Genomic DNA, 23,986 nt, shown 5'->3' on the forward strand with positions numbered 1-23,986 from the left:
CAAGACACCAAATGACCTTTCAATTACATTTCTAAGTGAAGAATGTGCATAATTAAAATTTTCTTTTCTACCTCTTGGCATTGGACCTTGACGAAATTCAGGAAGATGGTATTTTGTACCTTTGTATGGAGCAAGATATCCTATACGATTTGGATACCCCGAGTCCACAAGATAGAATTTCCCTTCTGGAGGATGTGGAAACCTATCTCCGTATTTTCCAATTGCATCTTTGAAAACTCTCATGTCATGAACTGATCCTGGCCATCCAGCCACAACAAAAGTAAACCTCATATCAAAATCACAAACGGCCATGACATTCTGTGAAGTGTACCCATGTCTTCCAGTATGTTGAACTACTTTGGTAGTAGGAACCACAACTGGGATATGTGTGCCATCAATGGCTCCAATGCAATTGTCAAAGAAAGGGCTAAATCTAGGTGACTGCAACCTTGGATGAACACATGTAAACTTAGGATCTACTGGCCTAATGATGTCTGCTGCCAGTTTGTTTACACTATTTAAAACTTTGTCAAATTTTCTACTACATGTTTCTAGTGACCTACAAAAACGATCTTCTGCATGCCGAAGTGACTGAGGAGCACCACAGATCCATAAAAATAGACCCAATGCCTCTAATGATGACATTCGTCTAGTGCTTGTCAGCCCATAACATTCAACAAGCACACTATGCAATTTATCGAACACGTTTCTGCTCATCCTAAACATGTTATAGCAACTAGTTCTATTTCCTAGTGTTTGCATTACCCAAGCATAGCCAGATTGAGCTGGAATTCTATAAGAGGCTTTGTTCATGTAAGTTTCATAGTGAAACATACCAATAACAGCTGCTGCACATGCTATGTACCTTCTCCTCTTATTTCTCATTCTTAGAAGCATGGCTGCTTGTTGCACCAAATCAGTTCCTCCAACCTTCATTCACATAGACATCGAATAAGTATAAAACAGATTACTGGACTGAATACATTATTCCACTGAGCTTAACAGATAATAAAGCTACCAGAAATAATAAGTGAATAACTACTACAAACATTCTTCCACTGAACTTCCACTGAACTTAATAGGTAATAAAGCTAGTAGTTCATGACATAGTTCATCACATAATTATTCATCACATAAATAGTTCAACAGCTAACAATACTACTTCATACATATTCTAATACATTTTTAACCAAAATACTCCTTAACATGTCTCTTGTAAGTGCAATCAACCCCAAGTGAGGGTTTTGGTGATTTAATGACAAAACAAATAAGGGTACTAACAGTTTTTGTTCTCAGTGTTTGATTAGAAGGAAACAGGAACTTAAGGAAGCACCAAGGACTTCATGCAACAGACGTATAAAATTTATGTATAATCTTGTGTCGCATGATGTAATTCTTCCTTGTTCTTTTCCGCATAGGTACAGGTGTTTGCTATAGCTCAAGTCCCCAAATTCAAAAGCTATTTTTGAAAACCAAAAATCACTTTAACATTATTTGGTTGACCATGGTTAGGGTTGAGAAACCTAGAGTGTTCTTGCTGAAAAGCAGCTGAACTTCTTCAACTGCAGCTGAGCTTTCCAGCTGAACTTAACTTCAGCTGTGATGAGCTTCTTCAGCTGCAGCTGAGCTTTTCAGCTGAGCTGGACTTCAGCTGAGTTGAACTTTTTCAACTCCAGCTGAACTTCAACTTCAGCTGTGGACCTCTTTGACCATACCCAGCTGAACTTGCCCCTGGGCAGCTGAGCTGGGGGTTTCTCTCCAAAACTCTCTGGTCTAGACCAGCTGAACTGGTCTTGGGGGGCAGCTCAACTGGTCTCTGACCCTCTGACTTCTGATCTGCAGTCTGCCAGTCAGACTGGCAGTCAGGAAGCCAGGGGTGTCAGGGGGCGGTTCAACCGCCCTGGGGGGCGGTTCAACCGGTCCTGGCCTGTCTGACCCGCCTGCAGGTCAGTCTGCCAGTCAGTCTGGCAGTCAGACTGGCAGACAGTCTGCTGACCTGTCAGGGGGCGGTTCAACCGCCCTAGGTGGCGGTTCAACCGGTTTTCAACGGGGTTTTTGGTCAAACGGCTAGTTTTTGAGTCGTGACTATAAATAGACCCCCCTCTCTCTCTTCTTCAATACGGCTGAACACTCACTCATTTATTGCTCACCTAACTTGAGACAAAGCACTCATCTCTCCATCTCTCTCACACTTAAATCTTCCTCAAGATTCAACCTTGTTGGAGGAGCTCTTGGGTGTGAGGTTTGTGCTTGTGCTCACGATTTGGTTTTCCTCTCCCATCTCTCTTTCAAAGACTTGAGCTTGTGCAAACCCCTCTTGTGCGTTCTTGGTGTTCTTGAAACCCTAGGTTTCAAGATCTTTGAGGTTGCTTGGGAGTCTCCAAATTTGTGGACGACCCTAAGAAGTTTGTATCACCCGCTCTTTGAGCTAAGATAAGAAGAGATTGCCTTGACCTTTGTGGTCGGCTTTTGGAGGAATAGGGTTGAAAAAGACCCGGCCCTTTGTGGGCACCTCAACGGGGAGTAGGACACCTTTGTGGTGTGGCCGAACCTCGGATTAAATCTTGTGTCTTGTGTTCTTGCTTGTTTCAACTTGAGATATTTTTACTTGCAAGATTGACATAAAGATTTCTCCGTAGAGTTTATCTAGAAGTAAAATAGCCTTTACATATTCATCTTTTTATCCTCACTTAGCTATATCTTACTTCTCTCAAGAACTTGCGAAATATTTTTCGAGTAGATTTTAGTCTAAAGTTTTAAAACAGTTGGATTGGTTCAGAGTGGTTCAACTTGCGCACGTAGCTGTTGAACCGGCCTGCACCAGTCGAACTGTGTATCTAACAATCTTTCGAAGTTTGTTGTGAAAATTTTTAGATTAGCCTATTCACCCCCCCTCTAGGCTACTTTCAATTGGTATCAGAGCTTCGTACCTCGTTTTACGCTTAACCGCGTGAGGAAACGATCATGTCTACTCAACGGGACCATGTGGATCCTATCCTCGAGGATATTCCCGTCACATCCTCCGGTGAGGAAGTGGACCCCAAGGTCCTCGACCTCGCCATGAAGATTGCCGAGAGGATGTTCCTCAAGATGAAAGAGGAAGATGCTAAGAAAAAGGCCGAAGAAGAAGAATCAAGAAGAAAGGCCGAAGAAGACAAAGGTAAAGGAAAATTTGATTACAATGATGACCTAGTGGATTTTTTGGTGTCAAAGGTGTTGAGCAAGGTAAGTCTCAACACCGAAGAATCATCTACCAAAAGCAAAGGTAACGAGTTTAGTAAAGTTCAATTCGATTACTCTAGAAATTTTATTCCCAACTTCTCTTCCGCCCCACTTGGAAAGTTACCAACTCTTAGTGAGTTGAACTATGACGAGTGGGCCGATAAGATGAAGTCGCATTTAATCGGTGTACATCCTAGTCTTTGGGAGATTGTTAATGTAGGTATGTATAAGCCCGCCCAAGGAGAAGAGATGACTCCGGAAATGATGCAAGAGGTTCATCGCAATGCTCAAGCAGTGAGCATAATTAAAGGAAGTCTTTGTCCGGAAGAATACCGGAAAGTTCAAGGAAGAGATGATGCCCGTGACATTTGGAACATTCTTAAAATGTCACATGAAGGAGATCCCAAAGCTAAGAGACATAGAGTTGAAGCTTTGGAGAGTGAGCTTGCTAGATATGATTGGATCAAGGGTGAGTCGCTTCAATCACTCTTTGATCGATTGATGGTGTTAGTAAACAAGATAAGAGTACTTGGAAGTGAAGATTGGAGTGACTCCAAGGTCACAAGATTGTTCATGAGAGCTTATAAAGAAAAGGATAAGAGTCTTGCAAGGATGATCAGGGATCGTGATGACTATGAGGATATGACGCCTCATCAATTATTTGCAAAGATTCAACAACACGAGTCCGAAGAAGCCCCTATCAAGTCAAGGGACTCTCATGCCTTGATCACTAATGAACAAGACAACCCCAAGAAGAACAAAGACCACAAAGCAAAGAAAGTGGTCGAGACCTCAAGTGATGAAGATAGCTCAAGTGATGAAGACACAACTATGTTCATCAAAACATTCAAGAAATTTGTAAGTAAAAATGACAAGTTTCAAAGGAAAGGAAAGAAGAGGGCATGCTATGAATGTGGCCAAACCGGTCATTTCATAGCGGATTGTCCTAACAAGAAGGAACAAGAAGCTAAGAAGGAATACAAGAAGGACAAGTTCAAAAAGGGGGGCAAGACCAAGGGACACTTCAAGAAGAAGAAATATGGTCAAGCCCATATTGGTGAAGAATGGAACTCCGATGAAGAGAGTTCTAGCTCCGAGGAAGAGGAAGTGGTGGCAAACGTGGCCATCCAATCTACATCAAGCTCGCAACTCTTCACCAACCTATAAGACGACTCCTACACTCCAACTTGCCTCATGGCAAAAGGAGATAAGGTAACTTTATTTAGTAATGATTTTCAAAATGATGATGATGATGAACAAATTGCTATGAAAAATAAAATGATTAAGGAATTTGGCTTGAATGGATATAATGTTATCATAAAATTGATGGAGAAGCTAGATAAAAGAAAAGCAACTCTTGATGCTCAAGAAGACTTGCTTATCCTTGAAAAGGAAAGAAACCTAGAGCTTCAAGGATTGCTACTCAATAAAGATGAAATGCTAGATGCCTTGACTAAGGAAGTATCTTTAGTCAAGATAACTATAGAGGATAAAGAAAAGGAAGTAATCAATATGAAAACCTCTATAGCTAGTCTTGCAAATGAAAAGGATGCACTTGAATCAAGCATATTAAGCTTGAATGTCCACAATCAAGAACTTCAAGTGCAACTTGAAAATTGCAAGAACATCAAAGCTTCATCTTTATTGATTGAATCTAAGTCTATCTCCTCAAATAATACCTTTTGCAAACATTGTGCCAAATATCATGCTTCTTGTTGTCTAACTAACCATGCAAGGAAAAAGAGCCCACAGGTGAAGGTTAAAGAAATATTGAAAAGATGCTCTAGCAATGATGGGTTAAAGAAAATTGAACCCAAGTACAAGTCCCTAAAGCCCAACAATGGAAGAAGGGGGCTTGGGTTCAACTCATCCAAGGAAAACCCTAGCATAGTGCATAAGGGGTGGAGATCCCCCAAGTTCATAGAGGGAACCACCCTATATGATGCCTTGGGGAGGATTCACTCCTCAAATGACAAGTCACCTCAGGTAAAGGTTAACTTGAGTTCCACAAAGAGTAAGATGAAGGAAGTGGGATCCTCAAGTGGACAAAAATCTAATGCTCCCATTTCCCACTCATATCTTTGTGATTATATGTTGACTTGGGATTTAGGAAAATTGGTTGTGAAATATGTGGGTGCCTACACTAAACGAAAAGTCATGAAAAGAAGTGTGTGGGTACCCAAGGCTATAACTAACAATGTAGGACCCAATTCAATTTGGGTACCTAAAAGCGTAGCCTAAACTTGTTTTGCAGGTCTACTCCTCTGGTGGGTCAAGTTGGGTGCTTGACAGTGGATGTACAAATCACATGACCGGGGAGAAAGACATGTTTCATACATTGCAACTAACTCAAGAAGCACAAGAAATTGTGTTTGGAGATAGTGGCAAAAGTAAGGTGATTGGTATTGGTAAAATTCCTATCTCAGACCAACAATCACTTTCAAATGTTTTATTAGTAGATTCTTTAAGCTATAATTTGTTGTCCGTTTCACAACTTTGTGGAATGGGTTATAATTGCCTATTTTCGGATGTGGATGTGAAGATCCTTAGAAGGGAGGACTCCTCAGTTGCCTTTACCGGTCGCTTGAAGGGCAAGCTTTATCTTGTTGATTTCACAACAAGTAAAGTGACGCCTGAGACTTGTTTAGTGGCAAAGTCCGACAATGGTTGGCTTTGGCATCGCCGGCTAGCCCATGTCGGTATGAGGAATTTGGCCAAACTTCAAAAGGATAATCACATCATTGGACTAACAAATGTTGTATTTGAGAAAGATAGGGTTTGTGGCGCATGCCAAGCAGGAAAGCAACATGGAGTCCCACATCAATCAAAGAATGTGGTCACAACAAAGAGGCCATTGGAGCTTCTTCACATGGACCTCTTCGGACCTGTGGCCTACATTAGCATTGGTGGTAGTAAGTATGGTTTAGTCATTGTTGATGATTTTTCTCGATTCACCTGGGTTTTCTTTTTGAGTGACAAAGGTGAAAATCAAGAAATTTTGAAGAAATTCATGAGGAGAGCTCAAAATGAATTTGAGCTCAAAATCAAGAAAGTGAGAAGCGATAATGGGACGGAATTCAAAAACACAGGTGTCGAAGAATTCTTAGGAGAAGAGGGAATCAAACATGAGTTCTCGGTGCCTTACACTCCACAACAAAATGGTGTTGTGGAAAGAAAGAACCGAACTCTAATTGAAGCTGCAAGAACCATGTTGGATGAGTACAAGACACCTGACAACTTTTGGGCAGAGGCGGTCAACACCGCCTGTCATGCAATCAACCGTCTCTATCTTCATAAGATCTACAAAAAGACTGCTTATGAGCTTCTCACTGGTAACAAACCAAAAGTTGATTATTTTAGAGTATTTGGTTGTAAGTGTTTTATTCTTAACAAGAAAGTCAAGAGCTCAAAGTTTGCTCCTAGAGTGGACGAGGGCTTCTTGCTTGGGTATGCATCAAATGCGCATGGATATCGTGTTTTCAACAATACCACCGGTCTTGTTGAAATAGCGATAGACGTGACATTTGATGAGTCTAATGGCTCGCAAGGGCATGTTTCTAATGACACTGCAGGAAATGAAGAACCACCTTGTGAGGCCATAAAGAAACTTGCAATAGGTGAGGTGAGACCTCAAGAAAGGGATTTTGAAGAAGGAACCTTATGGATGACCAATGAGATAGTTGATGTGGGTGCAAGGGTGGTGAGTGACAAAGTCTCCACCCAAGCAAACCCATCAACCTCAAGTCATCCAAGCCACGAAGAAAATCATCAAAGGATGCCAACAGTGGTAGAAGATGAACAAGAAAGTACTGATGGTGAAGTGCCTCTTGATCAAGTAATTGATGAGGAGGAGCAAATACAAAGACATCCATCAATGCCGCATCCTAGAGTCCATCAATCAATACAAAGGGATCATCCAGTGGACAACATCCTGGGTAGCATCAGGAGAGGGGTAACAACTCGATCTCGTTTAGCTAATTTTTGTGAATTTTACTCGCTTGTTTCCTCTCTTGAGCCACTTAAGGTTGAAGAAGCATTGGGTGATCCGGATTGGATAATTGCCATGCAAGAGGAGTTGAACAACTTCACTAGGAATGAAGTCTGGTCCTTAGTCCAAAGACCCAAACAAAATGTGATTGGGACTAAATGGGTCTTTAGGAACAAGCAAGATGAACATGGCGTGGTTACAAGAAACAAGGCACGGTTGGTTGCCCAAGGCTATACTCAAGTGGAAGGACTCGATTTTGGTGAAACATATGCGCCGGTAGCAAGGTTAGAATCAATTAGAATATTAATTGCATATGCTACTAACCATGATTTCAAGCTATATCAAATGGATGTCAAGAGCGCATTTCTAAATGGACCACTACAAGAGAGAGTATATGTGGAGCAACCACCGGGTTTTGAAGATCAAAAGAAGCCAAATCATGTTTATCTTCTTCACAAGGCACTCTACGGGCTTAAACAAGCCCCTAGAGCTTGGTATGACTGTCTTAAAGAATTTTTAATTAAGAATGGGTTTACAATAGGAAAAGCTGACTCTACCTTATTTACTAGAAAAGTTGACAATGAATTATTTGTGTGCCAAGTATATGTTGATGACATTATATTTGGTAGTACTAATGAAAAATTTTGTGAAGAGTTTAGCAAAGTAATGACGAACAGGTTTGAGATGTCTATGATGGGCGAGCTTAAATACTTCCTGGGATTTCAAGTCAAACAGCTCAAGGAAGGTACTTTTCTATGCCAAACCAAATATACACAAGATATGCTCAAGAAATTTGGCATGGAAAAGGCAAAACACGCCAAGACTCCAATGTCATCAAATGGACATCTCGACCTAAATGAGGAAGGTAAACCCGTAGATCAAACATTATATAGATCAATGATAGGATCACTGCTTTACTTATGTGCATCTAGACCTGATATTATGTTGAGTGTTTGCATGTGTGCATGTTTTCAAGCAAATCCTAAAGATTGCCATCTTGTAGCAGTTAAGAGAATTCTAAGATACTTAGTTCACACCCAAAACCTAGGATTATGGTATCCCAAAGGCTCCCTTTTCGATTTACTTGGCTACTCTGACTCAGATTATGCCGGTTGCAAAGTAGATCGAAAAAGTACTACTGGGACTTGCCAATTCCTTGGGCGATCCTTAGTATCGTGGAGTTCCAAGAAACAAAATTGTGTTGCACTTTCCACTGCAGAAGCTGAGTACATAGCAGCTGGGGCATGTTGTGCACAGTTGTTATGGATGAAGCAAACACTTCGAGATTTTGGTTGTGAGTTTAACAAAATTCCACTTTTGTGTGACAATGAGAGTGCCATAAAACTTGCAAACAACCCTGTGCAACACTCTAGAACTAAACATATTGACATCAGACACCATTTCTTGAGAAATCACGAAGCCAAAGTAGATATCGAATTGTTTCATGTGAGCACCGAAAATCAACTAGCCGATATCTTCACAAAACCCCTCGATGAGACTAGGTTTTGCTTTCTTAGGAGTGAATTAAATATCTTGGATTCTCGTAACTTAACTTGAAAACGGTCACAAAAATTGTTTGATTCACTATTTTTGATTGATAGTTTTAAAGCTATGTAATGATCTTTCAAAAACTTGGTGAAAATGTTAAAATTTGAATGCATTTTTGTGCTAAGATTTTTTTGGGCTCAACTGGCTTGACCAGCTGAACTTTCTAGTTCAGCTGGAGGAGGCCAGCTGAACTTAGCAGCTGAACTTCAGCTCAGCTGTTTTTAACCAGTTTTTACCAGGACCATCCTGGTTAAAACCGGTTGAACCGACATAGTGGACCGGTTGAACCGGTCTCTGACCGGCCTGTCCGCGCAGGTCTGTCACCTGCAATTTTTTCAGTCGCGCAACACCTTTTTGACCGGTCGCAGGTCTGTCACCTGCCTTGTTTTTGTCGCGCTGCACCTTTTTCTTTTGTCTCGCAGCACTTCTTCTTGACCGGTCGCTTCCTCGTGCAGATTTTTTTCTGGTCGCTTTCTGCAGGGCGCACAACACTTTTTTTTGACCGGTCATTTCCTCTGCTAGGCGCGCATATTTTTTTCTTTTTACTTGTTGCCGCTTTCTGGTCGCTTTCTGCAGGGCTCAGCAGCGTCTGGTCACTTCCCCCCTGCGGCGCGCGCAGTGTATTTTTTTTGCATGCAGACACGCCTTGTCCGATCACTTCCCCCTGCGTCGCGCACAATGTACTTTTTTTTGCATGCAGACACGCCATTTCTTTGTCCGGTCAGCAGCTGTGCATGCAGAAACTTTTTCCTTTGTCCCGGATGACCGTTCTCCCGAAGGGCGGAAATCAAATGAACGTCCTTGGGGAGAGTCGCGTCTTCTTCCTCCTCCTTGCTCCAAACAGTCTTGCCCGCATCAATGTGTTTGACATGATCTGGGAAGAGATCGTCCGTGCTTCCTGGTCTCCTCTCAAAGGGTGTGTTCATGCACCCTTTATCATGAAGATGATCGAAGTGGTCACCCAGACCCACTTCGAAAAACCTGTCAAACACTCCCGCTACGTACCCTACTGGGTTGATTCCTCCAACCCAGCTGCTCGTACGAAGCGGGCTCCCTCACGGTCTGGAGGCCCTGCCTCCTCCACTGAGCCACCTCGCCAGCCTCCCCATCATCCATCCTCCTCTCCCCCCGCTGCTGCCTCGCGTCCCTCTCCTGGCCGCGGATCTCCCATGCCACGTGCTCGTGGTCGTGGTCGAGGTCGTGGCCGCGGGATGGGTGCTCGCTTGGTCCATGGGGTTGCGACATTTTTCTCCATGTGCCGCAACATTTCTGCTGATGTCCATGAAGTGGCACGGCGTCAGCGGGAGACTGACGACAATCTTCGTTGTCAAGCTTCCTCCATGGGCATGCCTTTTGTCCCTCGTTCGCCTGATGTGCCTCTCCATCCTCCTCCCCCGGAGATCAATGAGTGGCACCAGCAGGCCTACGGGGTGCCTTTTATGTCTGCAGACGATGAAGATGAAGAAGTCTATGTTGATGATCGCGAGGAGTTTGCCCCGCCTCCCTACCATGGGGATCCGGGTCAATCATCCTCCCACCCTCCGCCTCCTTACCCGGGTCCGGGACCCATTCCTGGTGACCCTAGGCCATCCGGCTCTGGTTACCACCACCACCCTCCACCTTCTCCTGATCATCGTACATCTTCGGCATCTGTTTTTTCTGCGGCTGATGAGCCACCTCGGGACTCCACTTTTGAGGAGGACGCGATGAGGACTTTTTTCCCTGACTACACTTCATATCCTCCATCATATCCTCCGTCATATCCTCCTCCTGGAGGATACTGATTCTTGTATCCTTGTCTCTCTCTCCGTTTTTGGTGCTTGTTGCCAAAAAGGGGGAGAAAATCCAACTTCTAGTTTGTGGTTCTTTCGTTTTTCTTTTGGATTATTTTTGTTTTTGGCCACTGTTGTGGTTTGTACTTTTTTTTACCATTGTATGAAATAAAACGGTTGGATTGTTATTCAAAGTAATATGATGGTCTTCTGGCCATCATCTTTTGTCCTATCAGTTTGTAATGTCTACTCTACTATGAAGTAAAAATAATGTTTTTTAGAGATTGTCATGTGCATCACAACTCCTGTTATGACACTCTTGCACCCCTCAGATGGTTGTATTTAGTATGGTTGTTGTCACTATATCTAAATGTGTTGCTCACATGACATATTATGTCAAGACGTTGGATTCACAATCGTGCACACATTTAGGGGGAGCCATCTACATTCAATCATTCAAAAGAAATTTTCTATTGCAAATATATATCTTTTGACCTTAATTGTTTTGGCATCAATCACCAAAAAGGGGGAGATTGTAAGTGCAATCAACCCCAAGTGAGGGTTTTGGTGATTTAATGACAAAACAAATAAGGGTACTAACAGTTTTTGTTCTCAGTGTTTGATTAGAAGGAAACAGGAACTTAAGGAAGCACCAAGGACTTCATGCAACGGACGTATAAAATTTATGTATAATCTTGTGTCGCATGATGTAATTCTTCCTTGTTCTTTTCCGCACAGGTACAGGTGTTTGCTATAGCTCAAGTCCCCAAATTCAAAAGCTATTTTTGAAAACCAAAAATCACTTTAACATTATTTGGTTGACCATGGTTAGGGTTGAGAAACCTAGAGTGTTCTTGCTGAAAAGCAGCTGAACTTCTTCAACTGCAGCTGAGCTTTCCAGCTGAACTTAACTTCAGCTGTGATGAGCTTCTTCAGCTGCAGCTGAGCTTTTCAGCTGAGCTGGACTTCAGCTGAGTTGAACTTTTTCAACTCCAGCTGAACTTCAACTTCAGCTGTGGACCTCTTTGACCATATCCAGCTGAACTTGCCCCTGGGCAGCTGAGCTGGGGTTTTCTCTCCAAAACTCTCTGGTCTAGACCAGCTGAACTGGTCTTGGGGGGGCAGCTCAACTGGTCTCTGACCCTCTGACTTCTGATCTGCAGTCTGCCAGTCAGACTGGCAGTCAGGTCGCCAGGGGTGTCAGGGGGCGGTTCAACCGCCCTGGGGGCGGTTCAACCGGTCCTGGCCTGTCTGACCCGCCTGCAGGTCAGTCTGCCAGTCAGTCTGGCAGTCAGACTGGCAGACAGTCTGCTGACCTGTCAGGGGGCGGTTCAACCGCCCTAGGTGGCGGTTCAACCGGTTTTCAACGGGGTTTTTTGGTCAAACGGCTAGTTTTTGAGCCGTGACTATAAATAGACCCCCCTCTCTCTCTTCTTCAATACGGCTGAACACTCACTCATTTATTGCTCACCTAACTTGAGACAAAGCACTCATCTCTCCATCTCTCTCACACTTAAATCTTCCTCAAGATTCAACCTTGTTGGAGGAGCTCTTGGGTGTGAGGTTTGTGCTTGTGCTCACGATTTGGTTTTCCTCTCCCATCTCTCTTTCAAAGACTTGAGCTTGTGCAAACCCCTCTTGTGCGTTCTTGGTGTTCTTGAAACCCTAGGTTTCAAGATCTTTGAGGTTGCTTGGGAGTCTCCAAATTTGTGGACGACCCTAAGAAGTTTGTATCACCCGCTCTTTGAGCTAAGATAAGAAGAGATTGCCTTGACCTTTGTGGTCGGCTTTTGGAGGAATAGGGTTGAAAAAAGACTCGGCCCTTTGTGGGCACCTCAACGGGGAGTAGGACACCTTTGTGGTGTGGCCGAACCTCGGATTAAATCTTGTGTCTTGTGTTCTTGCTTGTTTCAACTTGAGATATTTTTACTTGCAAGATTGACATAAAGATTTCTCCGTAGAGTTTATCTAGAAGTAAAATAGCCTTTACATATTCATCTTTTTATCCTCACTTAGCTATATCTTACTTCTCTCAAGAACTTGCGAAATATTTTTCGAGTAGATTTTAGTCTAAAGTTTTAAAACATTTGGATTGGTTCAGAGTGGTTCAACTTGCGCACGTAGCTGTTGAACCGGCCTGCACCAGTCGAACTGTGTATCTAACAATCTTTCGAAGTTTGTTGTGAAAATTTTCAGATTAGCCTATTCACCCCCCCTCTAGGCTACTTTCATCTCTGCAGCCACTTCATCCTTTGTTGTGGAGTGTCAAAACGATGGAAGGTGGCTCTGTTAAACTTGTCTTTAAACAACTTGGTTCCCATGTAGTATTCATTTGAATCTTTATCAGCTCCACTTTCCTCTGCCAAGCTCAAACAGATAGAAAAGTCATCCATGTCTGATGAATCTTTTTCTAACTGGTAGTTTTTAATTTGGTTAAATACTTCAGTGTCCTCATTTCTTGCTGTTTGCATTTCTGTAATTAATCCTTCAAACATCTTAGACATAGTCGGTTTGAGTTTTTTAGGTGGGCTACTAGCTGTGTCTGTTGTGCTACTACACCTTTTGCGACCACTACTAGGAGTAGAAGAGTTAAGAAATCTTTCCCCAGATTCAACTTCTCCTTGTTCTTCATCACATATTTCTTGTTGGCGTCCATGAGCATCACCAGGGATACAAGAATTAGACCCATCAACAACAATGCCATGGAACATCTCAGCTAAGTGGTCCATATATGTGGGAACCCCATACTGGAACTTCCTGCATTCAGTACGTTTCTGCAATCAAAAGGTAACATATCCTATTAGCTAATATTACTCACTGCTATAACCTAAGATAATTATATGTAACTACGTGTACTAACCTCAGTGTGAATCTTCCAAAAGGACTCTGAGGCTACAATTGTACCATCAGTTCTTCTACCTAGACCACTTTGACTGTTAAGGAACAACCAGAACGAGTACATGTTTTTGCATTGAGTCCACCTATTCTTAAATTGTTTTCTGTCATGTCTTAAACCTGTCTTAGAAAAGAACTCTTCCTTGATGATGTTATATCCTCTTGTTGACATTGTACCATTGCTGCAGTTTCCAGCTCTAATTTGTTCAACACATAATTCACAGAAAATTTGTGTGTTTTCTTCATTCCAAAGAGCTTTGTCAAACTGAGGCTATTGTGCATGTGGACAAACAAAAGAAAGTACTCGTAAATAATTGATCAAATAGAATATAGTAATTGAACATGTGGTGGTTGTAAAGAAAAAACACATAATCAGTATTAGTGCTTAGTGGGAGTGGGGATGCTTAATTAGGTTAGCTGGACAACAGAGGTCAAAGCTTAAAAGCCTCTTATATTTGAAGCAACGTCGTTCAAATATAACTGAGAAAGTTAACAGAAGAACTGAGATGGTTCAGTAGATGGTTCAAATATTTGAAGCCACTTGACCAAACAGGTGGTTCAGTAGCAGTCTGCTTGTAGCAGTCTGAAATTTAACAGAAGAACGTCGTCGATCAGTCTGCTTGAACCAAACAGGTGGTTCACGTGGTTACCACTTGAAATAACAGATAACTGAGAAAGCACATGAACCCCTTCATTCTAGAAAAGATTTCAGAAAAGATTTCCAGAAAAGATTTAATAGATAACTGAGATGAGTATAACATATAACAGATAACTGAGATGAGTATAACATATAACAGATAACTGAAAAAATTGAGCTAGCAGTCTGCTTGTAGCAATGTTCTGAAATAAATTATAACAGCTGAACAAATTATAACATATAACAGTAAAATAAATTATAACAGCTGAACAAGTATACATACAGGAACTGAGATGAACATATAACAGATATAAAATAGTACCTTACCACAGCTGAACGAGCTTCGGATTCAGTTTCTGCTTCATCCTCCAAATGTTCAACAGGAACAGAGATACCACCACGACCACTCCTACCTCGGAAACCTCTGGACCTCCCCCTTCCTCCACGAATACCTCTAGATGCATCTCGACCACGAACTAGAGGCATGTTTCCTCTTCCTCTCATGCCTCCAGTAGTAGATCTGGTTGTTTGGAATGGAGTGCGGCCAATTCTAATGCACGAATCTGAAAATCCTAGGTTGTTTGTTGGTTCACCGGTCTCTAGAACTTGCTGATACGAACTGAAGTGGGGAAACTCAGTGCCCTGGTGGTTCAGATCGAGTTGATCCATCCGAATCCGGTGAGCAGAGTTGTTCATCGATGAGGAATGAATCAAGTGGGTTGGGGAGAAGAGGTCGAACTCGTTGTCCTCCGGCACTTCGTGGATGGGGATGGGGAGGTTCCTCGGTGCAGAGGATGAGCCGGCTTGGGAGAGAAAATCACGTAAGCTGTGATGGCCATCCATGATTCGTCGCGCGCGGGGGATGAGGGAGTGGCAGGGGCGTTCGTCGCACGCGGAAGAAGATGAGGGAGTGGCGGGGGGCGTTCGTCGCGCACGGAGGCGACGCCGACGAGCTTGGAAGAGGAAGAGGATGAGGGAGTGCCTGTGCTCGTCGCGCGCGCGAGAGAAGAGGGATTGGCTGCGTTCGTCGCGCGCGCGAGAGAAGAGGGATTGGCTGCGTTCGTCGCGCGCGAGAGATATGAGGGAGGAAGGGGGCGGCGGTGGACGGCGGGAGGAAGGGGGCGGCGGCGGAAGCTAGGAGGAAGGGGGCGGCGGCTGATGTGAGAGAGACGAGAGGTAGTGGCTGCAGGTCACGTGAGAGCGAGAGAGACAAGGGTAAATGGATAATTGTGAACTTTTAGTCTCTTTTAGCACATAGGTTAAGGACTAAAGATTAAATGAATTTAGTCCATCTTCTCCTTATGTTTGGCAAAAAAGGGACTAAAAACTAGAGACTAATCTTTAGTCCCTCTAACCAAACACCCCCTAAATTTAAGTGAGAGAGATGAAAGTTATCTCACGATCTGAACTGTTGGTTTTGACGACGTGCTATGTGCGGATGTAATTCGTCTGGTAAATTTAGAAGAGGTTTGATTCGTTGAGTGAGTTTTGCCAAATTGAAACTGGTGGGTTGTAAGTATAGATAAAAATTTAATATTTATACGTCCAATTATCAAAAAAGCACGTTTCACGTAATCTGATGTAGACCTTTTTCTAATATAGATTAAAACACAGAAAAAAACAAAATAAAAATAGCAAAATCGTATTGATAATCTTGTCCTCTCGTCTAAAAATTAACCCCGTCATGGAATAGAAAACTTTATTGAATAGAGACAAAACTCTTTGTTTATTTTAAAATCGCAGAAGTAAAATCACAGAGTTTTTTAAAAAGGCAAATATCAATACCTGACATGAAAGTACTTTATAAAGCACTTAAGCCCCTAAACAAATATCTGTAAGACCTTACAGGCCTCCAACTCCGAAAAGTTTGTTGGGCTACTTCAATTTGGATACATCCCAGGCCCAGCTCCATGAAACCATGATTTGGGTAGGCTCTGGCCCTTTTCGGAGGCGCAAGAGTAAAAGAAATCGGAGAGAAGCCCAGGAAGCGGTATTTATTATCCAATCCCGCCATTTCTCCCAAACCCCAACCCCCCTTTCCCGCCACACCATCTCCTCGCCGCTTCCCGCCACCTCTCTCCCATGGCGGCGCCGTCGGCGGCCACGCGCAGGAAACTGCAGCGCAAGTTCCGCCTGCGAGGCTTCACCCTCAAGGTGGACGCCCTCGAGGAGGCCGCCGCCTTCCTCGACCGCTTCCCCGACGCCGAGGACGACGCGCTCGATCTCCTCCTCGACGAGCTCGACAAGGAACCGCGTAAGCTAGCTTTCCCGTTTAGGTTCCCGCGCGCCGTTTGCTGTCTGCTGTTGTAACTGGTGGCTCTCATTCTGATGCTTGTGGCTCTGGGCGTGTGTTTGGTGGGCGCAGTGCAGTCGTCGATACTGGACCGGGACGCGGTCAGGCGCGTGGTGGCGCTGCTTGTCGAGGCCGAGGAGGCGCTCGATGTGGCGTCGCCAGCGGCCACAAGCGCAAGGTCTGCGCTGCGGGTGGTGGACGCGTTCCTCGTGCCGCGGTTCCACTACGATCCAATCAAGAAAGTATTTTACGAGTATGTGAACGCTGACTCTTCTTTGTGGATCTGGGAAATTCTCCACGGGGACTTGAGTATTGGTTCGTTCTTTTTAGGCTTCTCAATTGAACCGGGGTTAGAGATTGCTATTTTGCCAAAATTGGATGCTAAAATAGGGATTTTGATTCATGGTTGGGTACCTTATGCCACAAAGGCACTATCTAAGTATCTGACATTCTGACCCCCTACCCACCCATTCACACAAAGTACCTGATCCGCTTTAATCACCCACAAACCTTTTAGCAGCTGCTAGTTAACAGAATAAATGTGTTAGGTCAGTTTGAGTGCTGCTAATATTCTATTGTGTTTTACAAGGTGTTAGATGAATCATATTAGGAAATTGCTGCTGAATACTTAGAATTGACTGGTTATGTAGAGCGCGTCACTTGCTGAAAGAGCTCGTGTTGCGTATAATTTGGCCATACTTTAGGAAGTGTACAAGACCATGTTTCTATTTGATACTCTATGCTGGGATTTTATATGCATTGCAGGCACACAGGCAGATTAGCTGTCCATGGAGAAGCTGGAGATAAAGCTTCCCTTTATAGGGATAGGTATCAAGTGCTGCTGCAGAGACTGTCTCGTGATAAATATTTCTCTAAGCCGGCTTTTGACACAGTTGCGACCGAACACTGTAGTTGCGAGGTATTTCTCCCTGCTATGTGTTATCTATCTATTACATATTGATTTCTTTGTTCCTTATGACTTAAATCGAATCCTGCAAATAGTATTCATTACACATTCGTTTTCAATTCGTTGTATGTTTGTTAATCTTTTTATGTGGAGTTGGTTATATGTTTTCTTTTTTTCTTCATTCAGATAACTTCTGTACAGTCGCTAATTGGGTGCACTGGGCGGAGATGGATTATGGGGGTCATTTCGCAGTTGGAGGAGCGACAGTTCTACTTGGAGGATCTTACTGGAGCAGTTCCAATTGACTTATCTAATGCCATATCCTAAAAAAACAGTGTTATTGTTAGCACTTATGGCTAGTTACTATTATTTGTGAACAATGCATAACAAACTTTCTACATCTTTTCTTTGTCAAATAAAACAAGTCAGCATTAAACTTCTTCCAGTCACCTGTGAAGGATGTTGTGCCAAGGAATTTCCTCTTATTTCATGTGTGGATTTCGAGATTATCGAGAAAGTATCACTACTTTCCTTAACATAGAACACAAAATCACGTCAGGTTTTTTTGTTGAAAATACTGTAATCGTAGCCGAAGGTGAGCTGCTTTCAAATGGCATTTTCCAGGTCTGTGGTTCTCATTTCCTAAAAAAAATTCAAACCTTTTCTGTATTATCAGTTCTAATGGTTGCAACTGCGTTCAAACCATGCACAGGTAAATACATGTGGATTTCCTCCCCTGGAGGACAGAGAAGCGTCAGTCTCATTGCTCATGGGTTTTGATTTCTTTGGGGGAGGTGTAATACCAACTGAAGAAACAGTAAGTCCAATACCTTCATTCTAGGTGTTGAATACTTAGGCCTCGTCAAAAACATCTTTACTGATAATTTTGGGTACCATTGATATCAAACAGCTAAGGTTATCATCACTGGAAAAAAAGGCTGTGAATGATATGTTTGTCATTCTTTCGGATGTGTGGCTGGACAATCCTGAGGTATTTCTATTTTACATTAGTTTTTTTAATGCAATGGCAGGAGCTCTGCCTTTCAATTCAGATAGAGGAAAGATCGTTTATGTACAAATTAGTTCTTCATTTTGTGTTTTGTCATTATTGAGTCCTATTCTCAGGACGTTCCTTTGTGTTATCTCGTAGAGAAGACTATGGAGAAGTTGGCTGTTGTTCTTGACGGGTATGATAGTGTGGAAGTTGTGCCTTCCCTCTTTGTTTTAATGGGCAATTTCTGCTCCCGGCCTTGCAATCTAGCGTTCAATTCATTTGAAGAACTCAGGTGCGGCTTTCTGTTTCATTAGAGATGCCAGAGAATTGTATGTCTTTTTGTTCTTGCTATTCCAGTATGAGATAACCCTTAGCTATGTACCTCCACACAGATTTCAGTTCGGAAAGCTTGGCGAGATGATTGCAGCTCGATCTAGATTAAAGGAACATAGTCGTTTCTTATTCATTCCTGGACCTGATGATGCAGGTACTCCAAAACTTAGTGACACACTGAGCTGATAGCTGTTCACATCCACAAGCTCGATGCACTCCTATATCCAGATTTGTAATCTATTTTCTATTTAATATGGAGCTTGTTATGGCTATTAACTTGGTCCATTCTTTTATATCCTAGTTTACCATGCTATTTAGAACATTTTCTGTGATACTAATAGCAGTAGGACTATAAATGAGCTTCTTCGGACATATTGCTAGTTGTCTCCCCGGACAGCTGCAATGAGATCGCTTTATATGTTTTTTTACTTGATAACAAATATGCAGGTCCTTCTAAAGCCCTCCCAAGATGTGCACTTCCAAAATATCTAATTGAAGAACTTCAGAAGCACATACCAAATTCAATCTTCGTAAGCAACCCCTGCAGGTTCGACATGAAACTAATGCTTAAAATTCCAAGATATCAGCATTATACTAACGTAGAGATGTACACCTTAAACACGCCATGAAAAGTTAGCAATAAATATTTCAGGGGCAAAGCTATTATGCTTTCCGATATTGAAATCAGTAAATATTCAGCTGCAGAGAACTAGTATGCTCCAAATGATTGAACAGCAGTGTTATTTCTTTTGGATGTCATGAATTCTGCTGAATCCTCAAGTATTATGTTTTTTCATGGTCTTCCAGTGTAGTAACGATCAGCAGTCACTATGTGAAGCTAAGCTGTTGTTGTACTGTAGTATTTTGTAGGAAGTTATTGTGAATCTTGTACAGCTATGCTCTTTGTTATTTTGAGATCTCATTGCACAATCACATGATGTACAATGGCATTGGGTATGTGGATGCCTTAATCGCCATATTTTCATACTCATATTATGCTTTTGGATAGGCAACATAATGCATGTATGCATGGACGGATCCAACGGTGGTGCGGGCGGGACTCAAGCCCCACTACCGCCTCCGATTTCATGGAGCCCCACTAGAGCCTCCCCTAATCTAAAATGTACACAATATAACTAGAGCCCCCTATCGCTTCCATGTCTAATAACAATGAACTATCATTTTTCAGGGTGAAGTTTTACACACAAGAAATTGTGTTTTTCCGGCAAGATCTCCTTTACAGGATGCGGCGGTCATGTCTCATTCCACCAACAACGGAAGAAACAAGTGACCCTTTTGAACACGTAAATCAGATGCCTTTTTCCTTTTTACTGTAGTTAGCATAACTTCTCTGAAGACATTAACCGATCCTTCTCGTTTCAGCTGGTAGCAACTATCACCCATCAGAGCCATCTTTGTCCATTGCCTCTTACTGTTCAACCTATCATATGGAATTATGATCATTGCCTTCGGTTGTATCCAACTCCTCACACGGTACAATTCGGGATAAAATTTATGCAAAATCCTTCAATTTTTTTTTCTTGTTACAAACGCAGTGAATTTTTTGTGCTCATTTGTTAGCATGAACGTACACAATTGACAAGTATAGTTTTACCTGTCACAACAAATTTTGGATTGTGTTGTACTCATTCTTCTCTTTTCAAAACTTCAGATTGTATTGGGTGACAAAAGCGAGCAGAAAGCCTTCAAATATACTGGGATCACTTGCTTTAATCCAGGTTCGTTTGCGAATGACAGCACCTTCGCAGCATATCGTCCTTGCACCAAAGAGGTTGAGCTTTCTGCGTTGGAAGGCTAATAAAGGGAGAATAAACTGAAGTTCTCCAATTTGATGAAGTGTAAAGTCTTCGACAAATTAAAGAACTGCCACTTCCACACAAGGAGCCGTGAAAATAGCATGACTTTCATGACGATGTGGTGTTTCTGTGAAGAGAACTGATGCTGATATCTCATCATAGGCTCAGCAAAGCAGTAGGAGCAGCACATTGGTGTTTGTGCAGCATCTCTAGCTGTTTGTAACAATCTTTAAATACTGCACGTTAGACCAGACTATTTTACTTGTACTGTTTAGTTTTTCATTGAATCATGGTAACAACTAACAAGATTACTTTCTGACAGTGCTCATAACTGCTCTATCTTAATATTTTGATCACCCACCTTTCCAATTGTTATATTTGGTAGTCTAGATATTGTACCTTGTCATGTGTTCTATATTTGATAGTCTACATAGTGTCTTGTATAGTGTCATATGTATTCATGGGTCTTATCTCCTATGTTATGTATTCTATATAAACCATCTAAGGACTCAATACAATATATTAATCCTTGGCAGCAATCCCACTAAGGCATGTTCGTTTGATCCCAAAACCATATGGATTGAGGGGGATTGGAAGGAATTGGAGAGGATTTTGACTTGTAGGGGATTTAATCCCCTCAATCCCTATGGATTGGCACAAAACGAACATGGCCTAACATGGTAATCATAGCCTAGATCCAATTTTCTTTCTCGCTTATGCTAAACTAGGGGTTGTGTACCCTTTTTGGTCGCAGACCTCCCTAAAGCTTGATTTGGCGACTAGAGAAATGGATGGGACCATGGGGGAGGAGTCTCATTCAATTGTCGCCTTCCCTTTGGCCTTCATGCCTTGAGACATCGATGCCCTCAGGTAACGACTTGTCGTCTTGGTTGCCGTCACCAATGACGTCGAAGAGAATGTCGTTGTTGTCTATCATCGTGTGCTGGCTGCTCGCTAGCTCCTTGATGAGGAGCGAGCGTCTGTTGTTGATATTGAGAAGAAAGCCACCATAGCTGAAAAGTTGTCGCCATCTTCCTCAACTATGGAGACCATGACTCCTTAATCGACTGTTGTTGATATTGAGAAGAAAGCCACCATTGCTAAAAAGTTGTTGCCATCTCCCTCAACTATGGAGACCACAACCGACTCCAGAGACCGTTGTCGCCAACCTCCACATCTAGGCGGTTGCCATTCGGAACTTTCATTCCCTCGTCAACATCGTTTTGGACGCCTCGTAGACCAATTATACCTGTTGGCGCGATCTAATGTTGCCGAACCTAATGAGATACACCCTTGCCGACCACGTCGAGTTCGATGCCGCCCTCACCGATGATTCTGACAAGATCTGATGGGCGTTGCCGTCCTCTGTTGACTGACCAACACGATTTCATCTGATCTTCAAGAGGTCGTCTAGAAATGTGGTTGCACCTCGTGACACCCGTGGCTTGGCCTCAATAATGAGTTCTTCGGTAACCACCTTGATGCTACCTTCCGCAAATTTGTATAAGACAACCTCATCATGAGCGAATACTTCCGCAAGTTCAAAGGCATGGCCGATGCCCTAGTCGATCTCGGGTCGTCGTTGACAACCAGATCCTCGTCGTCAACACCTGGGTACAAGATATCCATGGAAATCTTTCTCTTGCTGGTATTGAACAATATCTGCAACTGTGGGATGTTCTTGGCAATTTTCAACTACAAAACATGGATGGCAAGCATGTGTAGAGATTTAACAATAGTGGTTTGTTTAGCTCCAAATCTGTCTACAATGTTTTTATTGGACCTAAATCTTTTGAGCCTTGGACAAAAGAGCTGGGCGGCCCCCAAAGTGTAAGACATTTATTTGGCTTGCTATAAACAATAAATGTTGGACAATAAATAGGCTACAAAAAAGAGGACTTGACTATCCTGAAAACCGTGTTCTTTGTGACAAAGAAGATGAAACTGTGCAACACATTTTAACAAACCGCGTTTTTGCAAGACAATTTTTGCACGATACCTTAGCTCGAATTGGTCTTTCTACTATGGTGCTTAAGAGAAGAGATGCTTGCTTTGCTGAATGGTGGAGGAAAGCTTCTTCTAAGATTCCTAAAAACAAAAGAAAGGGTTTTTAATAGTGTTGTCATCCTTGGAGCTTGTAGCCTTTGGAAGCATGGAAATAGGTGTGTTTTTGATGGAGTTCGGCCTTGCCTTGCTACCCTAGATAAGGGGTTCATAAATGAGTTGTAGCTATGGTTTTTGGCAAGTGCCAATAACATGTACACTCTTTTTGTATCCTGACTGGAGGAAGGTTTTAGTCTTTTAGCTTACTATGGTGTTTGAGTTATGTCTGGTGTGTGTGTGTGTGTTTATCTTGTTTGTTTCGGGCTCTAGGCCTTTTCTTTTCCTTTTAATATAATGATATGCAACTCTCCTGTATATTTGAGAAAAACATCTTGTATTGTCTAAACCATTGCTTCCAGCAAGTCAGGGCCGTCATCCGATGCTACTTGTCGTTCCCGAACTTGGTCAAGGTTTGGGACGATCTCGTTCTGGACTCTGGAGGAGATCCACCTAGATACCTCTGGTCTAGTTGTTGCTCCTACGACGCTCTACTCCAACAGCACACCATTTGCTTCAAAGTCGTCGTCCTCCATGTTGCCTTGCCTGCCCATCGTTGGGAACGACACCAACTAGTATAACTCCTACAACAACCAGAAGAGGAACAATTGTCGCAACGGTGGCCATGACAATGGCAACAATGAGAGCAATAACAACAGCGGGGGCAACCATGGTGGTAACTTTGGAAACACCATTGTCGCTCCCGTTGGTGACACAACAACGATGGAGATAAGACTCATCCTTCGTCAACATACGTCAACCTATGGCGGCGACATATCACCATGTACCCTGACCCAACGCCTAAAGGGCAATAATGAGCGCATGCATTCATGGCCGCGCTGAGCAACTACACGCTCCTAGGGTTCACACCCGGGCAGTAGCCGATGTACACACATGCAACTCCTACACCTACACTAGGTTGGCATTCATGGCCATGCTGGGCAAGTAGCCCACGCTCCTATGGGTTCACACTCGGGCAGTTGCTGATGTACCCTTAGGCAATTCCTACAGCTGCACTAGGTTGGTCACCCTAGACCGGTGCAGGTTGGGACCAATAGTCGCTCGCAAACACCTTTAGCACCATGGTGCTACACCCACCTCTCAACTCGGTCAATGACTGGGTGGGAGACTGGTGCGTCACACCACACGTCTCCATTAGTTGGTAATATCTCTAAACTTCGTTCTTTGAACTCTTCTAGTCCTTCATTTGTCGTTGTAGTTGATAGTTCAACTTTTAGTGCGACTATGGAAGTGGAGTACGCCCTTAATGAGCAATGTGACTTGTGAGCTTTCTTCTTAGCTACGTGGCTCCAACGTCGTCACCGACAAGTGGATATTCACACACAAGTTCCTCTTCGATGGGACTTTTGATCACTACATGGTTTGCTCGGTCCTTAGAGGTTTCATACAACACCTTAGAGTTGACTACGATGAGACTTTCAGTCTAGCTGCGAAGCCGACCACTGTCCACATGGTGCTC

At 43.0% G+C, this 23,986-nt stretch overlaps 2 protein-coding genes across 3 annotated transcripts; one reads left to right on the forward strand and one right to left on the reverse strand.

Moving 5' to 3' along the window:
* Positions 1-12,758: 12,758 nt before the first annotated feature.
* LOC118473136 (uncharacterized) lies at positions 12,759-15,254 on the reverse strand. The gene is made up of 3 exons (XM_035961796.1): positions 14,390-15,254; positions 13,391-13,696; positions 12,759-13,304 (listed from the first exon to the last, which is right to left on the reverse strand). The coding sequence occupies exons 1-3, from the start codon at positions 14,903-14,905 to the stop codon at positions 12,759-12,761; spliced, it is 1,368 nt and encodes a 455-aa protein (XP_035817689.1). The 5' UTR covers positions 14,906-15,254.
* Positions 15,255-16,080: 826 nt separating this feature from the next.
* LOC100280690 (DNA polymerase epsilon subunit 2) lies at positions 16,081-20,766 on the forward strand. Of its 2 annotated transcripts, none has more exons than XM_020550638.2 (13): positions 16,081-16,316; positions 16,428-16,608; positions 17,121-17,274; positions 17,449-17,580; positions 17,809-17,886; positions 17,975-18,079; positions 18,173-18,253; positions 18,388-18,548; positions 18,649-18,743; positions 19,037-19,136; positions 19,779-19,893; positions 19,973-20,083; positions 20,262-20,766. In XM_020550638.2, exons 1-13 carry the CDS (start codon positions 16,145-16,147, stop codon positions 20,406-20,408), a joined length of 1,632 nt encoding a protein of 543 aa, XP_020406227.1. In that variant the 5' UTR covers positions 16,081-16,144; the 3' UTR covers positions 20,409-20,766.
* The last annotated feature ends 3,220 nt before the right edge of the window (positions 20,767-23,986 follow it).

This window comes from Zea mays, chromosome 1 (genome assembly GCF_902167145.1).
Source record: "Zea mays cultivar B73 chromosome 1, Zm-B73-REFERENCE-NAM-5.0, whole genome shotgun sequence".
Classification (NCBI taxonomy): Eukaryota; Viridiplantae; Streptophyta; class Magnoliopsida; order Poales; family Poaceae; genus Zea; species Zea mays.